The 18567-nt window shown below is 39.2% G+C and overlaps 1 protein-coding gene across 3 annotated transcripts in view; it reads left to right on the forward strand.

Moving 5' to 3' along the window:
• The first annotated feature begins 6073 nt into the window (after positions 1–6073).
• Positions 6074–18567, forward strand: part of scube2 (signal peptide, CUB domain, EGF-like 2) — a 30526-nt gene continuing 18032 nt past the window's right edge. For 2 of the 3 annotated variants that reach the window (XM_015953082.3, XM_015953083.3), the window contains exons 1-13: positions 6074–6281; positions 6680–6796; positions 7228–7353; positions 7608–7742; positions 8400–8525; positions 8618–8734; positions 10536–10625; positions 11217–11333; positions 11445–11567; positions 13864–13980; positions 14096–14218; positions 14463–14579; positions 18465–18554. In XM_015953082.3, coding sequence (XP_015808568.3) covers positions 6194–6281; positions 6680–6796; positions 7228–7353; positions 7608–7742; positions 8400–8525; positions 8618–8734; positions 10536–10625; positions 11217–11333; positions 11445–11567; positions 13864–13980; positions 14096–14218; positions 14463–14579; positions 18465–18554 — 1486 coding nt within the window. In that variant the 5' untranslated portion in view covers positions 6074–6193. The remainder of the gene's footprint in view (positions 6282–6679; positions 6797–7227; positions 7354–7607; positions 7743–8399; positions 8526–8617; positions 8735–10535; positions 10626–11216; positions 11334–11444; positions 11568–13863; positions 13981–14095; positions 14219–14462; positions 14580–18464; positions 18555–18567) is intronic. The other variant, XM_015953084.3, reaches the window with a different exon arrangement.

Consider the following 18567-nt stretch of genomic DNA (forward strand, 5'->3'; position numbering starts at 1 on the left):
TGACCTTTCCGTTGTGATTCGTATGTAATTTATATTTATTTATTACACAACCTTTTTTGACTGGAAATTTGAGGTAATGGGTGATGAGCCTTTCAATAAGTTCTTCCCTTCTTTTATTTTGTGCACTTCCTTTTGAACATGCAATGTATTTTTTGTAAGCTTTTTGTATACTGTACCACAAAGTAGATCTGTATTATAAAGATTTGAAAAAAGGAGTGTTCCTGTGGTATTGTGTACCTGTAGGTGGCAGTCGAGAGCAGAGAAACTGGAAAGGTCTGATTTTATTTAAGCAATATTTAGTGACAAAATATATTGTTTCTTTGAAATCGCAGTACGAAGAGGAATTGGTTCAAAACGTCACTAAATTTAAAGTATACTCGCATTTCCCAGCAGTTTATAACGAAGAGTGATGACTTCCTGTTGTGAAAAATTTCTAAAGAGCTGTAATAATATGAGAGAAGATCACAAACGATATTTTTTTATCTGATAATTTAATAATCAACATTGAAACAGCTGCACTTTGTTGGCTAAGAAATTCCTGTTGATACAGTAAAGCATCCGGTCTGACTTTTCAGAATAAAACCCATTTTGATAGTTGGTTTCAGTCAATATTATCTACAAAAATAAATGGTGTAGAATAAATAGTGGACTTGTATTATTATTATTATTATGCTATATTAAGGTTCTTTATTAAAGAGCAAGTAAACCCCAACTCCACTGTTTGAAAAATGCAACAAATGCTGTTACCTGGCAGACCGAGAAGACCGAGCTGCTAGCAAATATACACACACAGGCTCACGACAGCATTGTGACATCATAATGTACCAGTTTACATCATAGCATACCTCTTAGCCAATAGCGGTGGCAGATTTAAATTAAAATACAGTGCAGAGTTTTTACCTGACAACAGCACAACACTGCCAGTTTTAGGCAGAATATTTAAATTTTAACTAAGATGCACTGAAGTGCCAAATTATTGACTACACGTGTCTGCAGCACGATTAGACAATCGTTTATTTAGTTTATCAGCAAAAAAAAAGTTTATTTGGGGGTGACTTGCTCTTTAAATGTGTTTATTGGGTTACGCTGTAGTTTCAAACTGCCTTGTAAAATAATTTTTTTAAACCAGATAAGCACATGACATTTTATTTTACACAGATTTCTGTTATAAAAAAACAACATAAGAAACTTAAAAACATACAAAATAGTATAATAAAAGGAAAATCTTTTGTGCTGTTGTTTGGAATTAAAGGTGCAGTATGTAATATAGTGAGAACTTTACAGTGAGAAAATGCCAAGATTCTATCAGTCATTTTGGAAGGAAGGTTGTACTGAAACATATATCATATCTAGCTGGCTGTGGGGATTGTCTTTCAAAACAAAGGAAGGAGGGACATAACTACTGTTTACCATTGGTGAGTGTGGGGTTGCTGTCTCCTGCGAGCTAATATTGCAGCGCCGACAATTGTAATTTGACAGCCGTCAAAAAGCTCCAGAGTTGTTTTAAGCGTCTGCAGTAACCATACATTACCACAGAATGTCATTTTTACTTCATTTCTACAAAATGCACCTTTAAACAAATATATCATGAAACAAAATAATTAAAATTCTGATGCTTTTAAATAACCAACCTAAATCATTTAACAAGTCTCTTCACCTGTAAAATCTAATAAGCAATTCACAACAGAAATCTAATTAAATCTTCAAATAATTCACAATTAAGCTAATTAATTCACACACAAGACTCTGTGGAGGTCATAATGTGACATAAGTAAATACATTTCTCTTGGGTGGATATACATGACAGCTGAACAGTTCTCCCAAGGGTTTTATTTTGTGCCTGGACCACAGAGTTCAGCTGCAAATCTCTTTGTTCCTCTTGTAGTTCAGTAATCACTTATAGATTTTAATATGTCTTAATAACAATTATCACGCATTTTGAACAATTTTTGATTAATAGTTTTAAAATCCAATTTTATATGCCAATTTTATCAGCATTCACTGAAACAAAACAAACTGTCTAAATTAAATTGGATATATCAACCACTGTTTAGCATTTTTAGAATTATTTATTTGTTTGTTTATTTATTTATCAGTTAAAATATTGTTTTAGATGTGGATTTACTACTTCAGAGTAACAGTGATTAGTTTCCTGCTCCTCTGCCCCACTGTTTGAAAGTGAAATTACAATTGTTAAAAGAACTGCAGCAACCTGCTGTAGCTAGCGCTAACAACGACCTACGACATGAGCCAACTATTACCAAAATAAACCAAGATGTAAAAAGATCCACACTGTTGGACCAAAAAATTATTACTTACAAGTCCAGTAGCAACAAAGCCAGGTCACCATTAGTCCATGATTTTGTGGCCTCTAGCTCCCTCAAACTAGAGTAAGCTGTGCTAATGTTTGCTCCGGTTTTAGCTCTTTGCTTCACCTCCAAAGACATTACTCTGTTACTTTTACTTCCAGGCTCTACCATGATGCCAACAGAAAAAGCAAGCGTCTTCTTTTTCTTCTTCTAGTGCTTTTTATCGACAATCGCCAAACTGAAATCGCTAACCGTTAGCATTACAGCTAACAGCAGTAAAGTAGGCTAAGCGCACCACCTAGAGCACCTACCTGCCACACAAGCGTTGGTGAAGGTGGCACAGGAGTTAAGTGTTCTCCCCGTAATCAGAAGGTTGCAGGTTCGAGCCTTGCTTAGTCTGTTGCTGTTGTTGTGTCCCTGGGCAAGACAGTCAACCCACCTTGCCTGCTGGTGGTGTTTGGACAGACTCACCACTGTCAGTGAGCCCCAGGGCCCCAGGCCCTGCTGAATCACAACCCACCTATCACACACCTTAAACTAAATTCTTCCAGAGCAGTTGCAATGGCCAGAGTTGGACATTAGATGGCAGTGTAAACCAGAAACCCAGATAACATGCTTTATCTTCCTTCAAATATTTAGGTTAATTCCCTGGAATGGAAGGAAAAAAACACGTACATGATACTAGAATACAGCTTTAAGTGCAGATTTGATGTGTAAAATTTTTACAGAACTACAATAAAAGTTTCTGAAACTTTGATTTGTGTATTACATAAGTGACTTTTAATTGGTTTCTGTAACACAGGTATGGATTTGACTGACTTTTATGCATTTCAAAAATAAGTGAATGCAAACTATTTCTTCAAATGAAAGCCACGAAACACGCAACCACAAAATGCCAGCTGTTTAATGAGTTTGACAAGAGCCGAGGCCGGGCGTCTCTTCCAGCAGCCGAGAAAAAAACAATCTTATATATATATGTACCAATTTAACAACTTATGTATATACCAATTTAATGCTGTTACGATACGGATGGAGCATTTAGTGTAATCCATTTCAATTGTAGTCTGTATAAAAATGATCATAATATCAAAGAATATCTTAGTAAAAGCAATACATTTAAAGGGATAGCAATGTCTGAGACATGGTCAGACACAGACTGAGTAAATGAAATGCATTTAGAAGGATATGAGCTGTTCACTATAATTAGGAGTAATAAAAAAGGTGGTGGGGTGGCATTATCTGAATCAGAAGGGTTTTACGGCCATATGTGTGAGAATCACAACATTAGGAAATTGCTGTGGCACTTGGTGCAATAAAAGAAAGATAAAAATAAAAGACAAGCAATTAGAGGAAGTCAGAATATAATCAGGATAAAATAATAATATAAAGTGGCAATAATTAGAGAAACGGCTACTGTGTAGGTATTAATCAGAGCGGATCAGTTCAGATGCAAACACAACACTGGGTCATGTGTCTGGAACCAAGCGGTTGGAGTGGGCAACCCTAGGACATGACGTGTGGACATGGACCTGAGATGTAGCCTTTTGTAAGTGATGGAGTTCTAGAGTGCATAGTGGATACTGACGTTAAAAAATCCCCAAATATTGTTGTTAGCCGTCTGTGTAGAACATCGGGATCATGTACTGACACGTTTAATCAAACTGTTGATAAATTGTTTAATAATCTAAATAAGATACGTATTGTCTGTGGGGATTTTAATATCCATCCATCCATCCATCCTTTCATCCATCCATCCATCCATCCATCCATCCGTCCATCCATCCATCCATCCATCCATCCATTGTCTGGACCAGCTTTGTCCTTACAAAAACCACCAGAATTACAGTTGAAACAGCGACATTAATAAAAAAAATCACTGCTAACTTACTCATAAATGATATTAGAGATCACATTTCAATGTTCAGCATTTTCCATCAGCTCCTCAACAGCTGTAACACATCAAGTGCATGCCAGACTCCAACATGTAAAATGGTAAGATGCAGATCTCCTGAAACCATCGCTGCTTTAAGGGATGACTCATCTAAGCAGACTTGGAATGAGGTGTATTCCACATTTAATCCTAACCAGGCCAATGACAACTTTTTAACCAAACTGATAAGTCTGTATGATAAACACTAAAGAAATACATTCTTAATGATTCTAACAACCAAAATAAACCGTGGATTACAAAAGGCATAATTAAAGCATGTAAAAAAAAGAACATTACTATAAAATATTTCTAAAATTATGATCTAAAGAAGTCGAACAAAGATATAAAACATTTAAAAACAAATTAACTAATATAATAAGATCAAGACAATATATATATATAATAATAAATTGCTAGAGCAACAGAAAAATAACGTTCAAGGTATTTGGAAAGTCCTAAGTGGTATACTTAAAAACAAAATTAAAAAGTAGATTATCCACAATATTACATTATAGATGGAAAAATTATGGATACAATTCTGAAATAGCAAATGCATTTAGTCAGTTCTTTGTTAATGTTGGCTGCACTTTAGCCCAATAAATTGTCCCACCACCAGAAATATTCAAACTAATAAAAATTATTTTTTTATTAAAAGTGTAGATGATATCGAAATAATAAATATTGTAAATGCATTTAAGAGTAAGAGGTCACATGTGACATTACGTTAGTAAAGGAGATTATTGATACTGCAACACCCTTAACATACATCTTTAATCAGTCCTTTCTCACTGGCATTTTTCCAACAGCAATGAAAATTTCCAAAGTAATACCGATTTTCAAAAGTGGAGACAAACACAAACTTACAGTACAAAATATAAACCAATCTCCTTACTTTCTCAATTCTCCAAAATTTTAGAAAAGCCACATATATATGTGTGTGTGTGTCCTCCCGAATGTGCTCTTGTATCTTAATTCTGCATCATAACATATTTCTATTGCACCTGCGAAGCCAACTAATATTAAAATAAACCAAGAAGTAAAAAGAACCACACTGTTGGACAAAACTGTTATTACATACAAGTCCAGTAGAAACAAAGCCAGGTCACCATCAGTCCATGACTTTGTAGCCTCATTTAGCTTCCTCAAACTAGTGTAGGCTGTGCCGATGTTCACTCCAGTTTTAGCTCTTTGCTTCACCTCCAAAGACATTACTCTGTAACTTTTACTCCCAGGCTCTACCATGATGCCAACAGAAAAAGCAAACTCCTTTTCCTCCTTCTAGTGCTTTCTATTGAGGATCGGCAAACCGAAAATGCTAACTGTTAGCATTACAGCTAACAGCAGTAGAGTAGGTAAAGTGCGCCACCTAGAACACCTACCTGCTCCACAAAACTGTTAGGTGCTGTTTTTGGTCAGCAGATGGATGCAGAGTGGTGTCAAATATTAAACCGATCAAGTTCCTAACTCAACAACCACTGACATCTATGTTAAAGCTCTAGATTAAAGTAAAATAAATAAATAAATAAATGAATACATTTAAGGCAATTTTTTTCCTTAAGGGGTTTGTTGATAGTAAGGAGAAAATAGACAATAGCTTATTATTTAAATAAAGGTTATTATTATTATTATTATTATTATTATTATTATTATTATTATTATTATTATTATTATTATCCCGTTAGTCCACAATCAGTTTTATGGGCGGGCCTGAGAAATCTGATCTGAATACTTCCGGTAATACATTTTCTAGCTCTCTCTTGACGCTGCAACCGCGCGCTCTCACGTGTACGCGCACGCACGCTCTCATTCTCTCAGCCTCTCACCCCTTTCTCTTTTCAAAAGCCCCTTGTGAGGCAGATTGACAGGAGAGAATGAAAATGAGGCGGACGCTGCGCCACGACCTCAGTGCGTACGCGTCCTTTTGAGAAGACCTCTAAAGTTGGATCATATCACCATGGGAGCTGTTTGGGCAGCGAGGGACTTTTGTTTGTTTTTGCTCTTGTTAAATAGTCGCCAAAGCGTTGCGCTTCCTGAGATTCGAGGTGAGACTGTAGTGAGTGTAGTGCATGTGTTTGTTTTGTTTTTCACTCGCGGGGATTGCTGATTTTTACGCACCGCTTTCAGTGCGCTCCTTTTAGATTTGCGTTCTGTTTCGACATCTAATTTTTATTTAATGACTTTCTTATCCATTGTTTTGCGCACTGTGTTCACAGAACTTCCCTAAACAATCTATTTGTCTGTGATTATGACAATTCCTGTTGAGGCAGTTGCATTTATTTAATTTATTTTTTTCGGTTGTTCCTTCATCTTTTGTGGTTTAGTGTCCCCAAATGTCCTTATTCAAACACACACGCACGCGCGCGCACGCACACACACACATATGTGCTATTTGGTATTTCCTTCCTTGTGTTTTGGTACAACTAATGTGTATTTTTATCAGATCCGTGCTCAGAGGGAAGCGATGGCTGTCACATTGATGCTATATGTCAGACTACTCAAAGCTCATACAAGTGCTCGTGTAAAGCAGGATTTAAAGGGGACGGACAACACTGTGAAGGTAATGGGTTGAGATCATCTAAATGTTCAGATGCACATTTTTGTAGATTAAATGTTGTCAGCTTTCTTTTTCATTCGGCATGACCTTTGAAATAACATTCAAAGTCTTGCGTTTGCACAATTTTTGCATCCAGGTGGCCAGATGTTTATGTCATTTTTTAAAGTGGTTTCGATTACTAGAGATGCAGAATTTCCGAAGGTGTAAAAGTCAGATGAAAAACAGTTAAAAGATGTTTAGAAACCAAGGAGGAAAATTGCTCAAGGGCATTTTAAAAGATTACAAGAAATCCAGGCCCTCTGGAGGTAAAGTGAGTAAAAAATAGAGGCGGTTTGAAACTCTTGCTCTGTATTTGAGACGTTTGTATTCCTATTACTCAACTTTCTTTCGCTTTATGTAAATATTTTGTTATTTATGTGGTGTTTGCTTCTCAGATGTGGACGAATGTGACACGGAATACACTGGTGGCTGTGTACACGAGTGCAACAATATACCCGGAAATTATCGCTGCACTTGTTATGATGGTTTCCATTTGGCGCACGACGGGCACGACTGTCTGGGTAAGGCCGACTCTAAACCGAGCACGACATTCTGTGACAGATCCTTTGAGTCGTCCGATCAGATCTAGAAGAAAGTGTTGGCTGTTTGAGGTTTTCCTGGAATCACCTCAAAAGCATTAATCTGCAATGTTTACAACTTGGAGCGGAACAGCTGCATTTCATTAAAACGGGTGAAAAGTTGGTGATTAAAAAGGAGAAACTTTCCATGAGTTTTGCTAAGTGTTTATAAATGCTATCGTCCCACTGTCCTGCAGACGTGGATGAATGCAAGTTCAACAACGGCGGGTGCCAGCACACTTGTGTCAACACCATGGGAAGCTACGAGTGCCGCTGCAAGGAGGGCTTCTTCCTCAGCGACAACCAGCACACATGCATCCACCGCTCTGTGGGTGAGTTTACAACCCGCGCCAACTGTGGCTAGTTCATTTACAGTTCACGTTTACGTGTGTGTTTCCTGAATGCATTTCTACCCAGAAAGCCTTCCCCATCCTATGATATCATATGAATAAGGTTTTGATGGTGCAGTGAGGGGGACGTGCTGTGGGAGGTGTCTCTGTGTGTCCTGCAGGACAGAATAGTCACTTACTGCAACGTTCTGGTTTGTGAGGTTGGTGTCACAGATTAGTCTGAAGTGCCTTTGTTTTGTCGTCTTGACTGGAGTCAACTTAAATGCGAGTCCTTTCCACTCCATTGGGTTTTGGACAGCCTTTGTAAATCCTGCAGATCTGACCGCTCAGCTGTGACCCGGCTATATAAATGGAGCTGCTCCTCCTCTCAAGAGCAAGTGTGTTGTACGTGCAGGAAGCGTTTGTGGTGTTTTCTTTTGCTGCAAACGTAGTCCTGCCTGCAGAATATTACCTTTCCTCTTTAAAGTTGCCAAAAACCAACACAGCTGGTGGGTGTTTTGGGATTGTGCGAGGCGTGAGAACAATCAAGTGCCTTTGAGGATGCTGGACTAATCTCTCAGTGTGTGTGCCTTTTGTGTTTAACTGGTCGGCCACTGCAGGAGTTTCATTGTGCACCTCTTTTCCCTCTTTCTATGCCAGAGGGCCTCAACTGTATGAATAAGGAGCACGGCTGCGCCCACATCTGCAAGGAAACTCCCAAAGGGGGCGTGGCCTGTGAGTGTCGTCCAGGGTTCGAACTGGCCAGGAACCAGAGAGACTGCATCTGTAAGTGTGCTAACAGGAAACCGTTAGTGGTGCATCACACCTGCTGAGACATTCACAGCCTGGCCGCTTTGTACATTTTTTACACTCTGCAGTGACCTGCAACCATGGCAACGGAGGCTGCCAACACACCTGCGAGGACACAGAGAACGGCCCCATATGCAGGTGTCACGTCAGATACACGCTACAAGCCGACAAGAAGTCGTGTGTAGGTAAGCACACCAGGACGACATGCATGCTGCATGTTGATGCAACCGTCGTCGTCTTCATCGTCAGACAAAAGACGCCAACGTTTTTCTTTGAATTACTATTTTGCTTGTAAATAAGTAATTTTAAAAAATCATCTATTTTGTATCAAATAAAAATGCTTCTTAAGATGCAAAAAATACATACAATGGATGTTAAAAACATACATATGTCGCATGTAACACACAGACGTCATCATAGAGAATGTGTCTAATGTGTATCATGCATTGTCAAAACAAACAAACCCCAAAATATCCTAGAATTCAGTCATTTTATTTTATATTTATCTCAAAATGGCTAAGAGTCACGCCTGACATGTAGTCGAGATGCTCAATAACTCAATACTTGCTAATGATGATTGGTTCCAACTTTGCCTGTTAGCAAAATATCCCACGAACCACTACAACTGACTAATGTGGAGTGAATTATGTTCAAGGGGTTTTCACCCACTAATAGGTCAGAGCACACAGAAGAAATGTTAGGGTGAGGAGCACCGAAAAACATCTTATTTCTGATTATAATCTGAGTTTTTCATGCAGGCTGAACATGAAAATGGTCTCCTACACCTCCTGCTTTAGCTGCATTAGGTGCACCGGTGTATTGCACCCCAATACAACTTACAAGACATTCATTCTACTAGAGACCACTGCAGGTGTATTCATTAAACCAGTGAATCACACCTTTAACAGATAAAGTGCATGGCATTATTTTCAAACAATGAAATGACGATGAGTGAACATAAAACAATCTTAGTTTAAAATGAACGGTGCAAACAATATAAATTCCCTCTATTTTTTTAATACTTTAGTCTCCTATATGAGAAAAATACCGTACTAAAATAGATCCAAATGTCTTGGATGAAATAGCTTATTATTATGAAATAAACCAAACTAGTGTTTAGGACAGGGGTGTCAAACTCAGTTTTGCTCAGGGGCCACATTGAGGAAAATCTAGTCCCAAGTGGGCCAGGCCAGTAAAATTAAAAGTATGTATAAATTAAAAACTGCTTCAGATTGTTTTCTTTGTTTTAATACGATCAACGTAAAACAGAGCTGGAGCCTGAGGACAGTGTATCCAAAATAGTTTAAGCACAACATCACTATTATTAATAAAACACCTGAAGTGTATTTGAAAATGTGAAGTACAAAACAAAAAACCCAAGACTATTCCTCAGTAATTCAAATAACTGATTCACAGATCACATGGCTATATCAGTTTCATGCTTGTCTTCGACTCCTGATACCTGACATCTTTAAGCTTTCACCAGCAGTTGAATTGAAAATAAGGTTTACATAATCATCTCGCGGGCCGGATTTAAACTGTGTGCGGGCCTGATCCGGCCCGCGGGCCGCATATTTGACACCCCTGGTTTAGGATATTCTGATTAAGCTTTTCTGTTATGAAACGAACAGAACTGGGTGTATTTTATTTACATTGTAGAGTCTAACTTGATAAATCACTGCCCCCCCCCCCCCACCCACAACACACACACACACGCACACACACACTGCTACTGCTGTTAGAAGAAAAGGGATAACATACTATCTGCCAGCTGATTCTTATCATTTTAAACTATTGTTTGTGTGTGTGTATGTGTGTGTGTGTGTGTGTGTGTGTGAGGTCCAGGTGTGTTAATGTGATGTTTTTTTGTAGATTCTGATCTTCTGTATTATCTGACCCGCACCAAGCCGCCACGAGTGGCGCATGCGGTGACTCAAAAGGTGTTTTTTTTTTACGATTCTAAATCTAATCTGATGTGCGTCGCAGAACGAGATGAATCCACCGCTGAGTCCTCGGACCACAATGCCACGTCTTCTACCGAGGTGGACAAACGCGTCAAAAGAAGACTGTCAATGGGTAACAGTCACATCCCAGGCTTGATGTGTGATGGTGTGTGTGTGTGTGTGCGCATGCGCGCGTGCATGTGTGTGAGGAGCGGGAAGACGAGTAATGTCTAGTAAAGCGATACATTCCTCCGCCTTTGGAGCAAACTGTGAAATAACTCCACTCTCTCTGCCTCCGCTCCAGCCTCCTACCTGTAATATATGCATTTGTGACAATGTGGTAAATTTCACATTTTCCTTCAATTTTGGGAAAGGCAATGTGTGAATATATTCTTGCATATTTAGAATGTATTCACTGTAATTTGGGAAAATGCAGGGTGTATAAAAACGCTGCATCTTTTGGCACTGGTACCAATTACAATGACACAAGGCCCAAAGTGTCTATTTTCCTTTGTAAATGTGCAAAATGACTGAGAACCTACAGAAAAGCAAGCTTCATAATGATTTGGTGATTTTCACACGGCTGAAAGTCTAGTCATGCTTAATTTATTCACACTTTGTTTCGAGGAATTCAAATCTTTAAAGGGGTCTTGAATATTATTCTAGAGAAATCCAGGGTAGGTCAAAACATTTACACCATGCCTGTGTGTGTTTTTTTTCTCAGAAACCTGCGCAGTGAACAATGGAGGCTGCGACAGCACCTGTAAGGACACTTCCACAGGTGTGCACTGCAGCTGCCCCATTGGCTTCACGCTGCAGCCGGATGGAAAAGCGTGCAAAGGTCAGACTGCTGGTCCTCAACACAAACTTCACAGCATGCAGGAGCTCTCAGTTATAAGATTTACAAAGGAAGTTTCATGTAATTGTCAGAATATCACTGGTTTCCCTGCAGACATTGATGAGTGTGAGTTTCACAATGGTGGCTGTGAACACTTCTGCAGAAACACCATCGGCAGCTTCGAATGCCACTGCAGGAAAGGATTTAAGCTGCTGTCAGACGAACGCTCCTGTCAAGGTAACTCAGTTATTCTTTTTGTGTTTTTCTTGAATCTCATTGATGCTGGGACTAAACCAGTTGATGTTTAAGGAGGATTAGACAACAGTATCCAATTCCAACCCTAAAAACTGGGCATGTTTGATGCTGACTTTTTTTTTTAAAGAATAGAATGGAATATACTTTATTGATTAGTATAGAAGCGAACAGACTTTGCTGATCCCACAGTGGGGAAATTCACTCATTACAGCAGCACATACACTTTTACCGATATATGTATGTATATACATGTATATGTATATGTATGTATGTATATATAATATATATATATATATATATATATATATATATATATTATATATATATATAAATATGTATATATATATATATAAATATGTGTGTGTGTATATATCTACATCTATATCTATATATATATATATATATATATATATGTACACACACATACATATATATATATGTATGTGTGTGTGTGTACATACATACATATATATATATATATATATATATATATATATATATATATATGCGTGTGTGTGTGTATATGTATGTGTATATATATATATATATATATATATATATATATATATATATATATATGTATGTATGTATATATATGTATATATATATATATGTATATGTATATATATATATATATGTATATGTATATATATATGTATATATATATGTATATATATGCATGTATATATATGTATATATATGCATGTATATATATGCATGTATATATATATATGTACATATATATATATATATATATATATATATATATATATATATATATATATATATATATATATATATATATATATATATATATATATATACCGGTATATATACACACACACACCAACACCAACATCTAGAGTTCCAATTATGGGGGAGTTAAGGGGAGCCTGGCTCCCCTGAAAAAGGTGCTGGGTTCCTGAAGAAGCCCTCAGCTTACACACCCGGGGGAGCCCCAAAAAAGATCCAGTTTCTACCTATATTACATTATTTATATGGACTTTCAGAACACCAGGATAATTTTGAGCAGAGAGGACAGATAGCGGCAGAGCTCTGATTGTTCGTGCGCTCCAGGCAGCTGCATCCTGCTCATGGCCACAGTAACATTCTCAAAGTGGCGCCACTCAAAAAATATAATTAACAAACAATCGGTTGTGTCCATTCTCTGGTACTTTTATTTGATTAGTTAGTTAGTTATTTTATGCGCTCTGCTGCTACGGAGCTCATCACCCGGTCTCCGGGGATTTCACCTCACTGACATGGACCGACATGGACGCGCAGCGCGCACGCCACTATTTTTTGTGATCGGTAGATCCCTTTAATGTGCTTAGTTTAAAAATATGAGGTGAAAAGGTAGGTAGCCAGGCAGCTGTTTGGATGGAGAGGAGATGCAGGAAGAGGGACAGAACAGGAAATTAGTCGAACAGAAAACAAGACAACAAAACAAAGCACTTGAAAAGGAAAATGTGAGTAGATTTATCCCACTGCACGTTTTTTCCTTTATGAATAATTAATCAGCATGTCATATTTACATACAATTCAGATCACTTTCAAAAAGTCCCATGCCCAGGGCCGTTTCAAGGCATTTTGGGGGCAAAGGCGAAACAGACGACATCCCTCACTGGGCTCCCCAGAAGCCTCTGTGTGATTCATACCCTGTCAATATCTGATATACTGATGTAGTCAACCCTAAATTTCTGATGTGGATCTAAATCGGTACCAATATATGAGGGATCCCCCTTCATTAAAAAAAAAAAAACTAAATATTTTTACATTACTGATGTCACATATATCATCATATAAATTATATTTTGATTTACGTCATACCACTTGTGTTTGTAAAACAAACAAATATTTCAAAACCTACCTCGGATGTGTCGTGTTTGACATTTCGAGTGAGAGGAGAAGTAGCTGAAGAGATTTATGTTCATTATGTGCATGGTATGTGAAGATTGTGTAACGTAAAGAGTAAAAACCGGTATAGATCATTTCCAATATTACATTTTAATGCAGATATCGGCTGATGATTAGGTGGACAACATCGGACATCTGTGCTGATAACATCCCAAAACTTTACATTTTCCCTTGATTTTATTTGTTTTTGTTGAACTTAAATGCACAAAAGGATGACCAGAAGCCGTCGTTCTGGCCATCGTAGCCGAGCGCACGTGTCACATTTGACTGATGACTAGTGCTTCTGGGTGGGAAATTCCTCCTGATGAAGATTACAACCAACTGCCCTGCCATTAAGTCATCTGTGTGATTCTGATTACAGATATAGACGAGTGTTTTTTTGAGCGCACGTGTGATCACACATGTGTGAACTCCCCCGGTGGTTTTCAGTGCCTATGCAACAAAGGCTACACCATGTACGGGCTGGCCCACTGTGGAGGTAACAGCTTCAGTGTCACAAACCAGTTTTTTTTTTAAATAGCAGATGTGAGATTTCACTGATGTTTCCTGCCGTGTCCTGTAATTATAGAGGTAATTCTCCCTTTTCATCCCAGATATAAACGAGTGCAGTTTGAACAATGGAGGCTGTGAATACGGATGTGAGAACACGGTGGGAGGATTTGAGTGTTTTTGCCGTCCTGGTTATAAACTCCACTGGAACAAAAAGGACTGCGTCAGTAAGTCGGTTCTTCTTTTACACTTTTCGTCCGTGTCTTCGGACGTTTGCGATAGTCAAACATTTTGGGGGACAGGAAAAAAAAACAGGAGATACTTTGAATTGTTTTCCTTTTCTCTTTACATCCAAATTCCAACTTGGCTCGCATGTTAATTGTGCTTTTTTTGTTGTTGCTCGTGTTCCTTCGTGTTGCAATCAAACGCGTTCTTTTTTTACCTTTGAGTTCTGTTGTGGTTTTCATCTAGAGGCTGAGGGTGTCGCACCTGCAACCCCGCTCTCTAAGCCTACTCTGAACTGCAGTAAGCAGCAGGGAAGGGACCGCTGCTTTCTGACCTGCCAGTCTCAAGTTCACATCAGCAGCGGTGAGTTGAGCCGGACCTCCAAACAGCATGACGTCACCTACTAGACATGTTCATTTATTCCCCGAAAGATGTTAAAAAAGTCCTCCAGTACCTTAGAAGCTTTGTTTCCATAAAGCCTTCTTCATCATTTTCAAAGGGATTTTGATCATTAGTTCTTCAGGTTCAGGGGTCATGAGGAGTATATAGAACAGAATAGAATATCCACCTATCCATCCACCCATTTATCCATCCTTATTCATCCGTTTATCCGGGGTCGGGTCACGGGGGCAGTAGCCTAAGCAGAGAGGCCCCTCTGTAGCTGCGTGGGCCAGCTCCTCCGGGGGAATCCCAAGGCGTTCCCTGGCCAGCCGAGAAACTTAATCCGTCCAGCGTGCCCTGGGTTTTCCTTTGGTTCTCCTCCCGGTTGGACATGCCCGTAAAACCTCACCAGGTAGACGCCCTAACCAGATGCCCGAGCCACCTCAACTAGCTCCTCTAGATGTGGAGGAGCAGCAGATCCACTCCGAGCCCCTCCCGGATGACTGAGCTTCTCACCCTATTTCTAAGGGAGAGCCCACCTACCCTGCAGAGAAAACTCATTTCAGCCGCTTGTATCCGCAGTCTCGTTCTTTCGGTCACCACCCAAAGCTCATGACCACAGATGAGAGTAGGAACGTAGATCGACCGGTACATAGAGAGCTTTGCCTTCTGGCTCAGCTCTCTCTTCACCACGACATGTTGGTACAACGCCATCAGCTATTATGAAGTTTATCTCTTCTCTTTTAGTTTCTTTTTAATCAAATTCTTGCTTTATTGTCAAAAAAAAAGTTGTGATGCTTTTTTTTTACTTTCAATGATGATAATAAACCATCTCTGTAAGTTTTCTGAAGAAACATTTTTAGTTTTTTCTTTGGACTTTGGATGCTTTTTTTAGTTAATGTTTAGTTGAACAAGAATGGGAGAAAAGTCAAATCAGATTTAATATACTGGTCGATCCACTGTATCTGAAACAGGACCTGGGAGACAAATCGTTTATTAGTGCATCACCACATTTTCAGCTTGTAACTCACCTTCTAACTGCTGAAATACTATTTAATGTGTCAAACTGTGTTATTATTGGGAAAAGCTGTCCTTTGGCGACTAAAAGCCTAGATATTTTTTTAAAGCCATAAAATTAGATCATCTATTTTTTTTTTCTTAGATGTTTACACAACACTGGTTCATCCTGAGCATAAGAGCCCTCTCATGCTTGAATGTGTAAATTAGCTGAAATGACAGCAACATAAATCACTTTTATCTGGTGGAAAATAGAAACGCACCAAATCCCCCCCTTTAAACAGCTGCAGGGTTGAAATTATATGTTTATCTGTCTAAATGACCATCCTGGAGCTTTTCTGTAAGCTTAGATTATTTTTCTAACAGCAGTCTCAGACAAGCACAGATGAAATAGTTGTTACTGTAAGTGTGATAAAACTCCTCTGCAAGAATCCTTCATCACGTCAGCCGTTTAGGAAGTTTAAATAAGAATAAATAACAATATTTTCATAATTTAAAGCAGAAATCTGGAGTTCTTTTGTCAGAGGGCCCCATCTAGAGGCAGAAACATGTATTGCACATTAAGCCCCTCTCCTTACTTGCTGAAATCAACACCTCTAGCCAGACTAAAACACATTGTTTTACAGTTAACATTATGATGATAAAGTCCCATTAGTCATCGTGAAATTACATCTCCTTATCTGAATCATCCCTGTGAGGAGTGGTGAGCTGCAGTAGTGGCTGCACTTGGGAACTGTGTCATATATATACTTTAATGATGTGGTACTCTAAAAAAAAAATTAACGATTATTTCTGATTATTTATTGAAAATAATCTCCTACACCAGCTCAGCTTTGAACCAGCTCAGCGGCCGGGTGGTAGAATGTCCACCCTGGAACTGGGAGAATGGGGTTTGATTCCCGGTCGGGTCATACCGAAGACTTTATAAATGGGACACAATGCCTTCCTGCTTGACACTCAGCTTTAACGGGTTGAATTGGGGGGTTAAACCACCAAATAGTTCCCGAGCGCAGCCTCCTCTGCAGCTCACTGCCCCCCTCCATGGGGTTGGGTCAGATGTGGAGATGAATTTCACCAGTGATGATGACTATGGGACCAATCTCCTGCATTAGCTTCTGACAGAAAATAGACAGTAAAAAATGCTAGGATATGAAAATCCTGACAGATCAATGCCACACTGTCACCAAACGTTCATGGGTGCACCCATCTTGATTCACAATGGGAACGGCTGTGCCTGTTTAACATTCAGGAATGAGCAGTCAACGTCTCAAAGCTAACTGTTAGCATTAGCAATACCACCACACAGAAATGGGGCTGCCAACTCTTACGCATTGAGCATGAGACACACGCATTTGACCCTCATGATGCGCTCTCGCACCACACCTCCAATATCTCACGCTGAAGAATCAACCCCACCCCACCCCTCATCCCCTCTCAAGGCAAGCTTACGCTAATCACACATTGAAAAGTTTAAAAGTTGGCAGCTCTGCAGAAAAACTCCTCCAGGCTTTCATTATTTGTGGAGATAAAACATCAACGTTACAAGTCAGTGTTAGAGTCGCATTGCTGTTATTCAATCTGAGGCAAGAAGTCAAAATGTCAGGAAATAAGACTCCAAATCCGGCCATGTTCTACCGCTCTCTGCAGCAGCAGACTTCTCAGTGCTGATCCAAGCGTTTCTGGGCTTTTTTTGCGTCGAGTACGACTTGCAAGGCATTCCGTCCTACCAGAGACCACTGCAAATGTATTGTTTAAACGAGTGAATCACACCTTTTAAGACTTACTTGGCCATAAGAAATGTCAGCCAACTCTGCATCTTTTGCGAACGTGCTTGCACGCTCTGTGATTGACATCAGTACGTCAGTGGATGTCTAACGTTATTGGCTAATGCTAATGCTGAATGACGCTCAATTAAAATTTCATGGAGCTCTAAGAAACAGGGATGGGCTTAGCAAAAAATAAAAGACGTGCTGCCTACATTATATCACAGTACAGTAAAAATTAGGGATGGACAATATATCGGCATCGATATCGGTATCGGCCAATGTTAGTGATTTTTTAACATGTCGATATCGGTTCGATAAATAAAACCGGGTCGATATTAACAACCAATATTTTTTCCATCTCGTCTCCATTTGTTTGCTTGTTTTAGAGGGTGAGGGGGATGGTGTGTAATTGTTTAGTCATGTGAACAGTGAATGAAATCATCTCAGAACCGTAAATGTGTGTGGTGTGAGTACATAATAACGTAAATTCAGCTTTAATAATTCTCATTCTAGACAGAATCTGCTGATTTTAGAAGCATTAATGTCAGTAGATCGGTATCTGCAAATATCGGTTATCGGCCATAACAGTGATCTCAATATTGGATATCGGTATCGGCCCAAAAATTTCATATCGGTGCATCACTAGTAGAAATGTTCACTTTTGTGTATTCTTGAAAAATCGCACATATTTCTTGAAAGAGTCTGGATTACTGCTTTAAAATACATAAACTCTGACTTAAAAGCTTTGTACTCGGTGACAAATATTGACGCTCCTCTCGATCACTGTCGCAGGTAAAGCCCCTATGGGGCCAGAAGAAATATCAACATGAAAGTGACTCATGCCACTGAAGGCCCTCGCTTTATCTGACTGATGAAGCCATCAGTGTTTGGAATCTGGTCCCTGAAAGGGCCTTTAGGTCGGGCTGTTTCAGATCTCGCTGTGTGAACAGTTGTCAGCTTTAGTCCACCAAGCGTCTCATCATGTTCCTTCATGCTTCCTCTTTGCTCTCCGTCACGGCTTTTGTGGCCCTAACTTGTGTCAGCGTGGGTCTGTGTCACGGCCCCTGGCGTGTGTGTTTTTCAGGGACGAAGGATTCCTACACGGTGACCTGTGGAATGCCTCTGCCCTGCTTGGCTGACGTACAAAAGAACAACAGCGGCTCGCATTGCTTAGGCGAGTATGGAAC

This window comes from Nothobranchius furzeri, chromosome 9 (assembly GCF_043380555.1).
Source record: "Nothobranchius furzeri strain GRZ-AD chromosome 9, NfurGRZ-RIMD1, whole genome shotgun sequence".
Taxonomy (NCBI): Eukaryota; Metazoa; Chordata; class Actinopteri; order Cyprinodontiformes; family Nothobranchiidae; genus Nothobranchius; species Nothobranchius furzeri.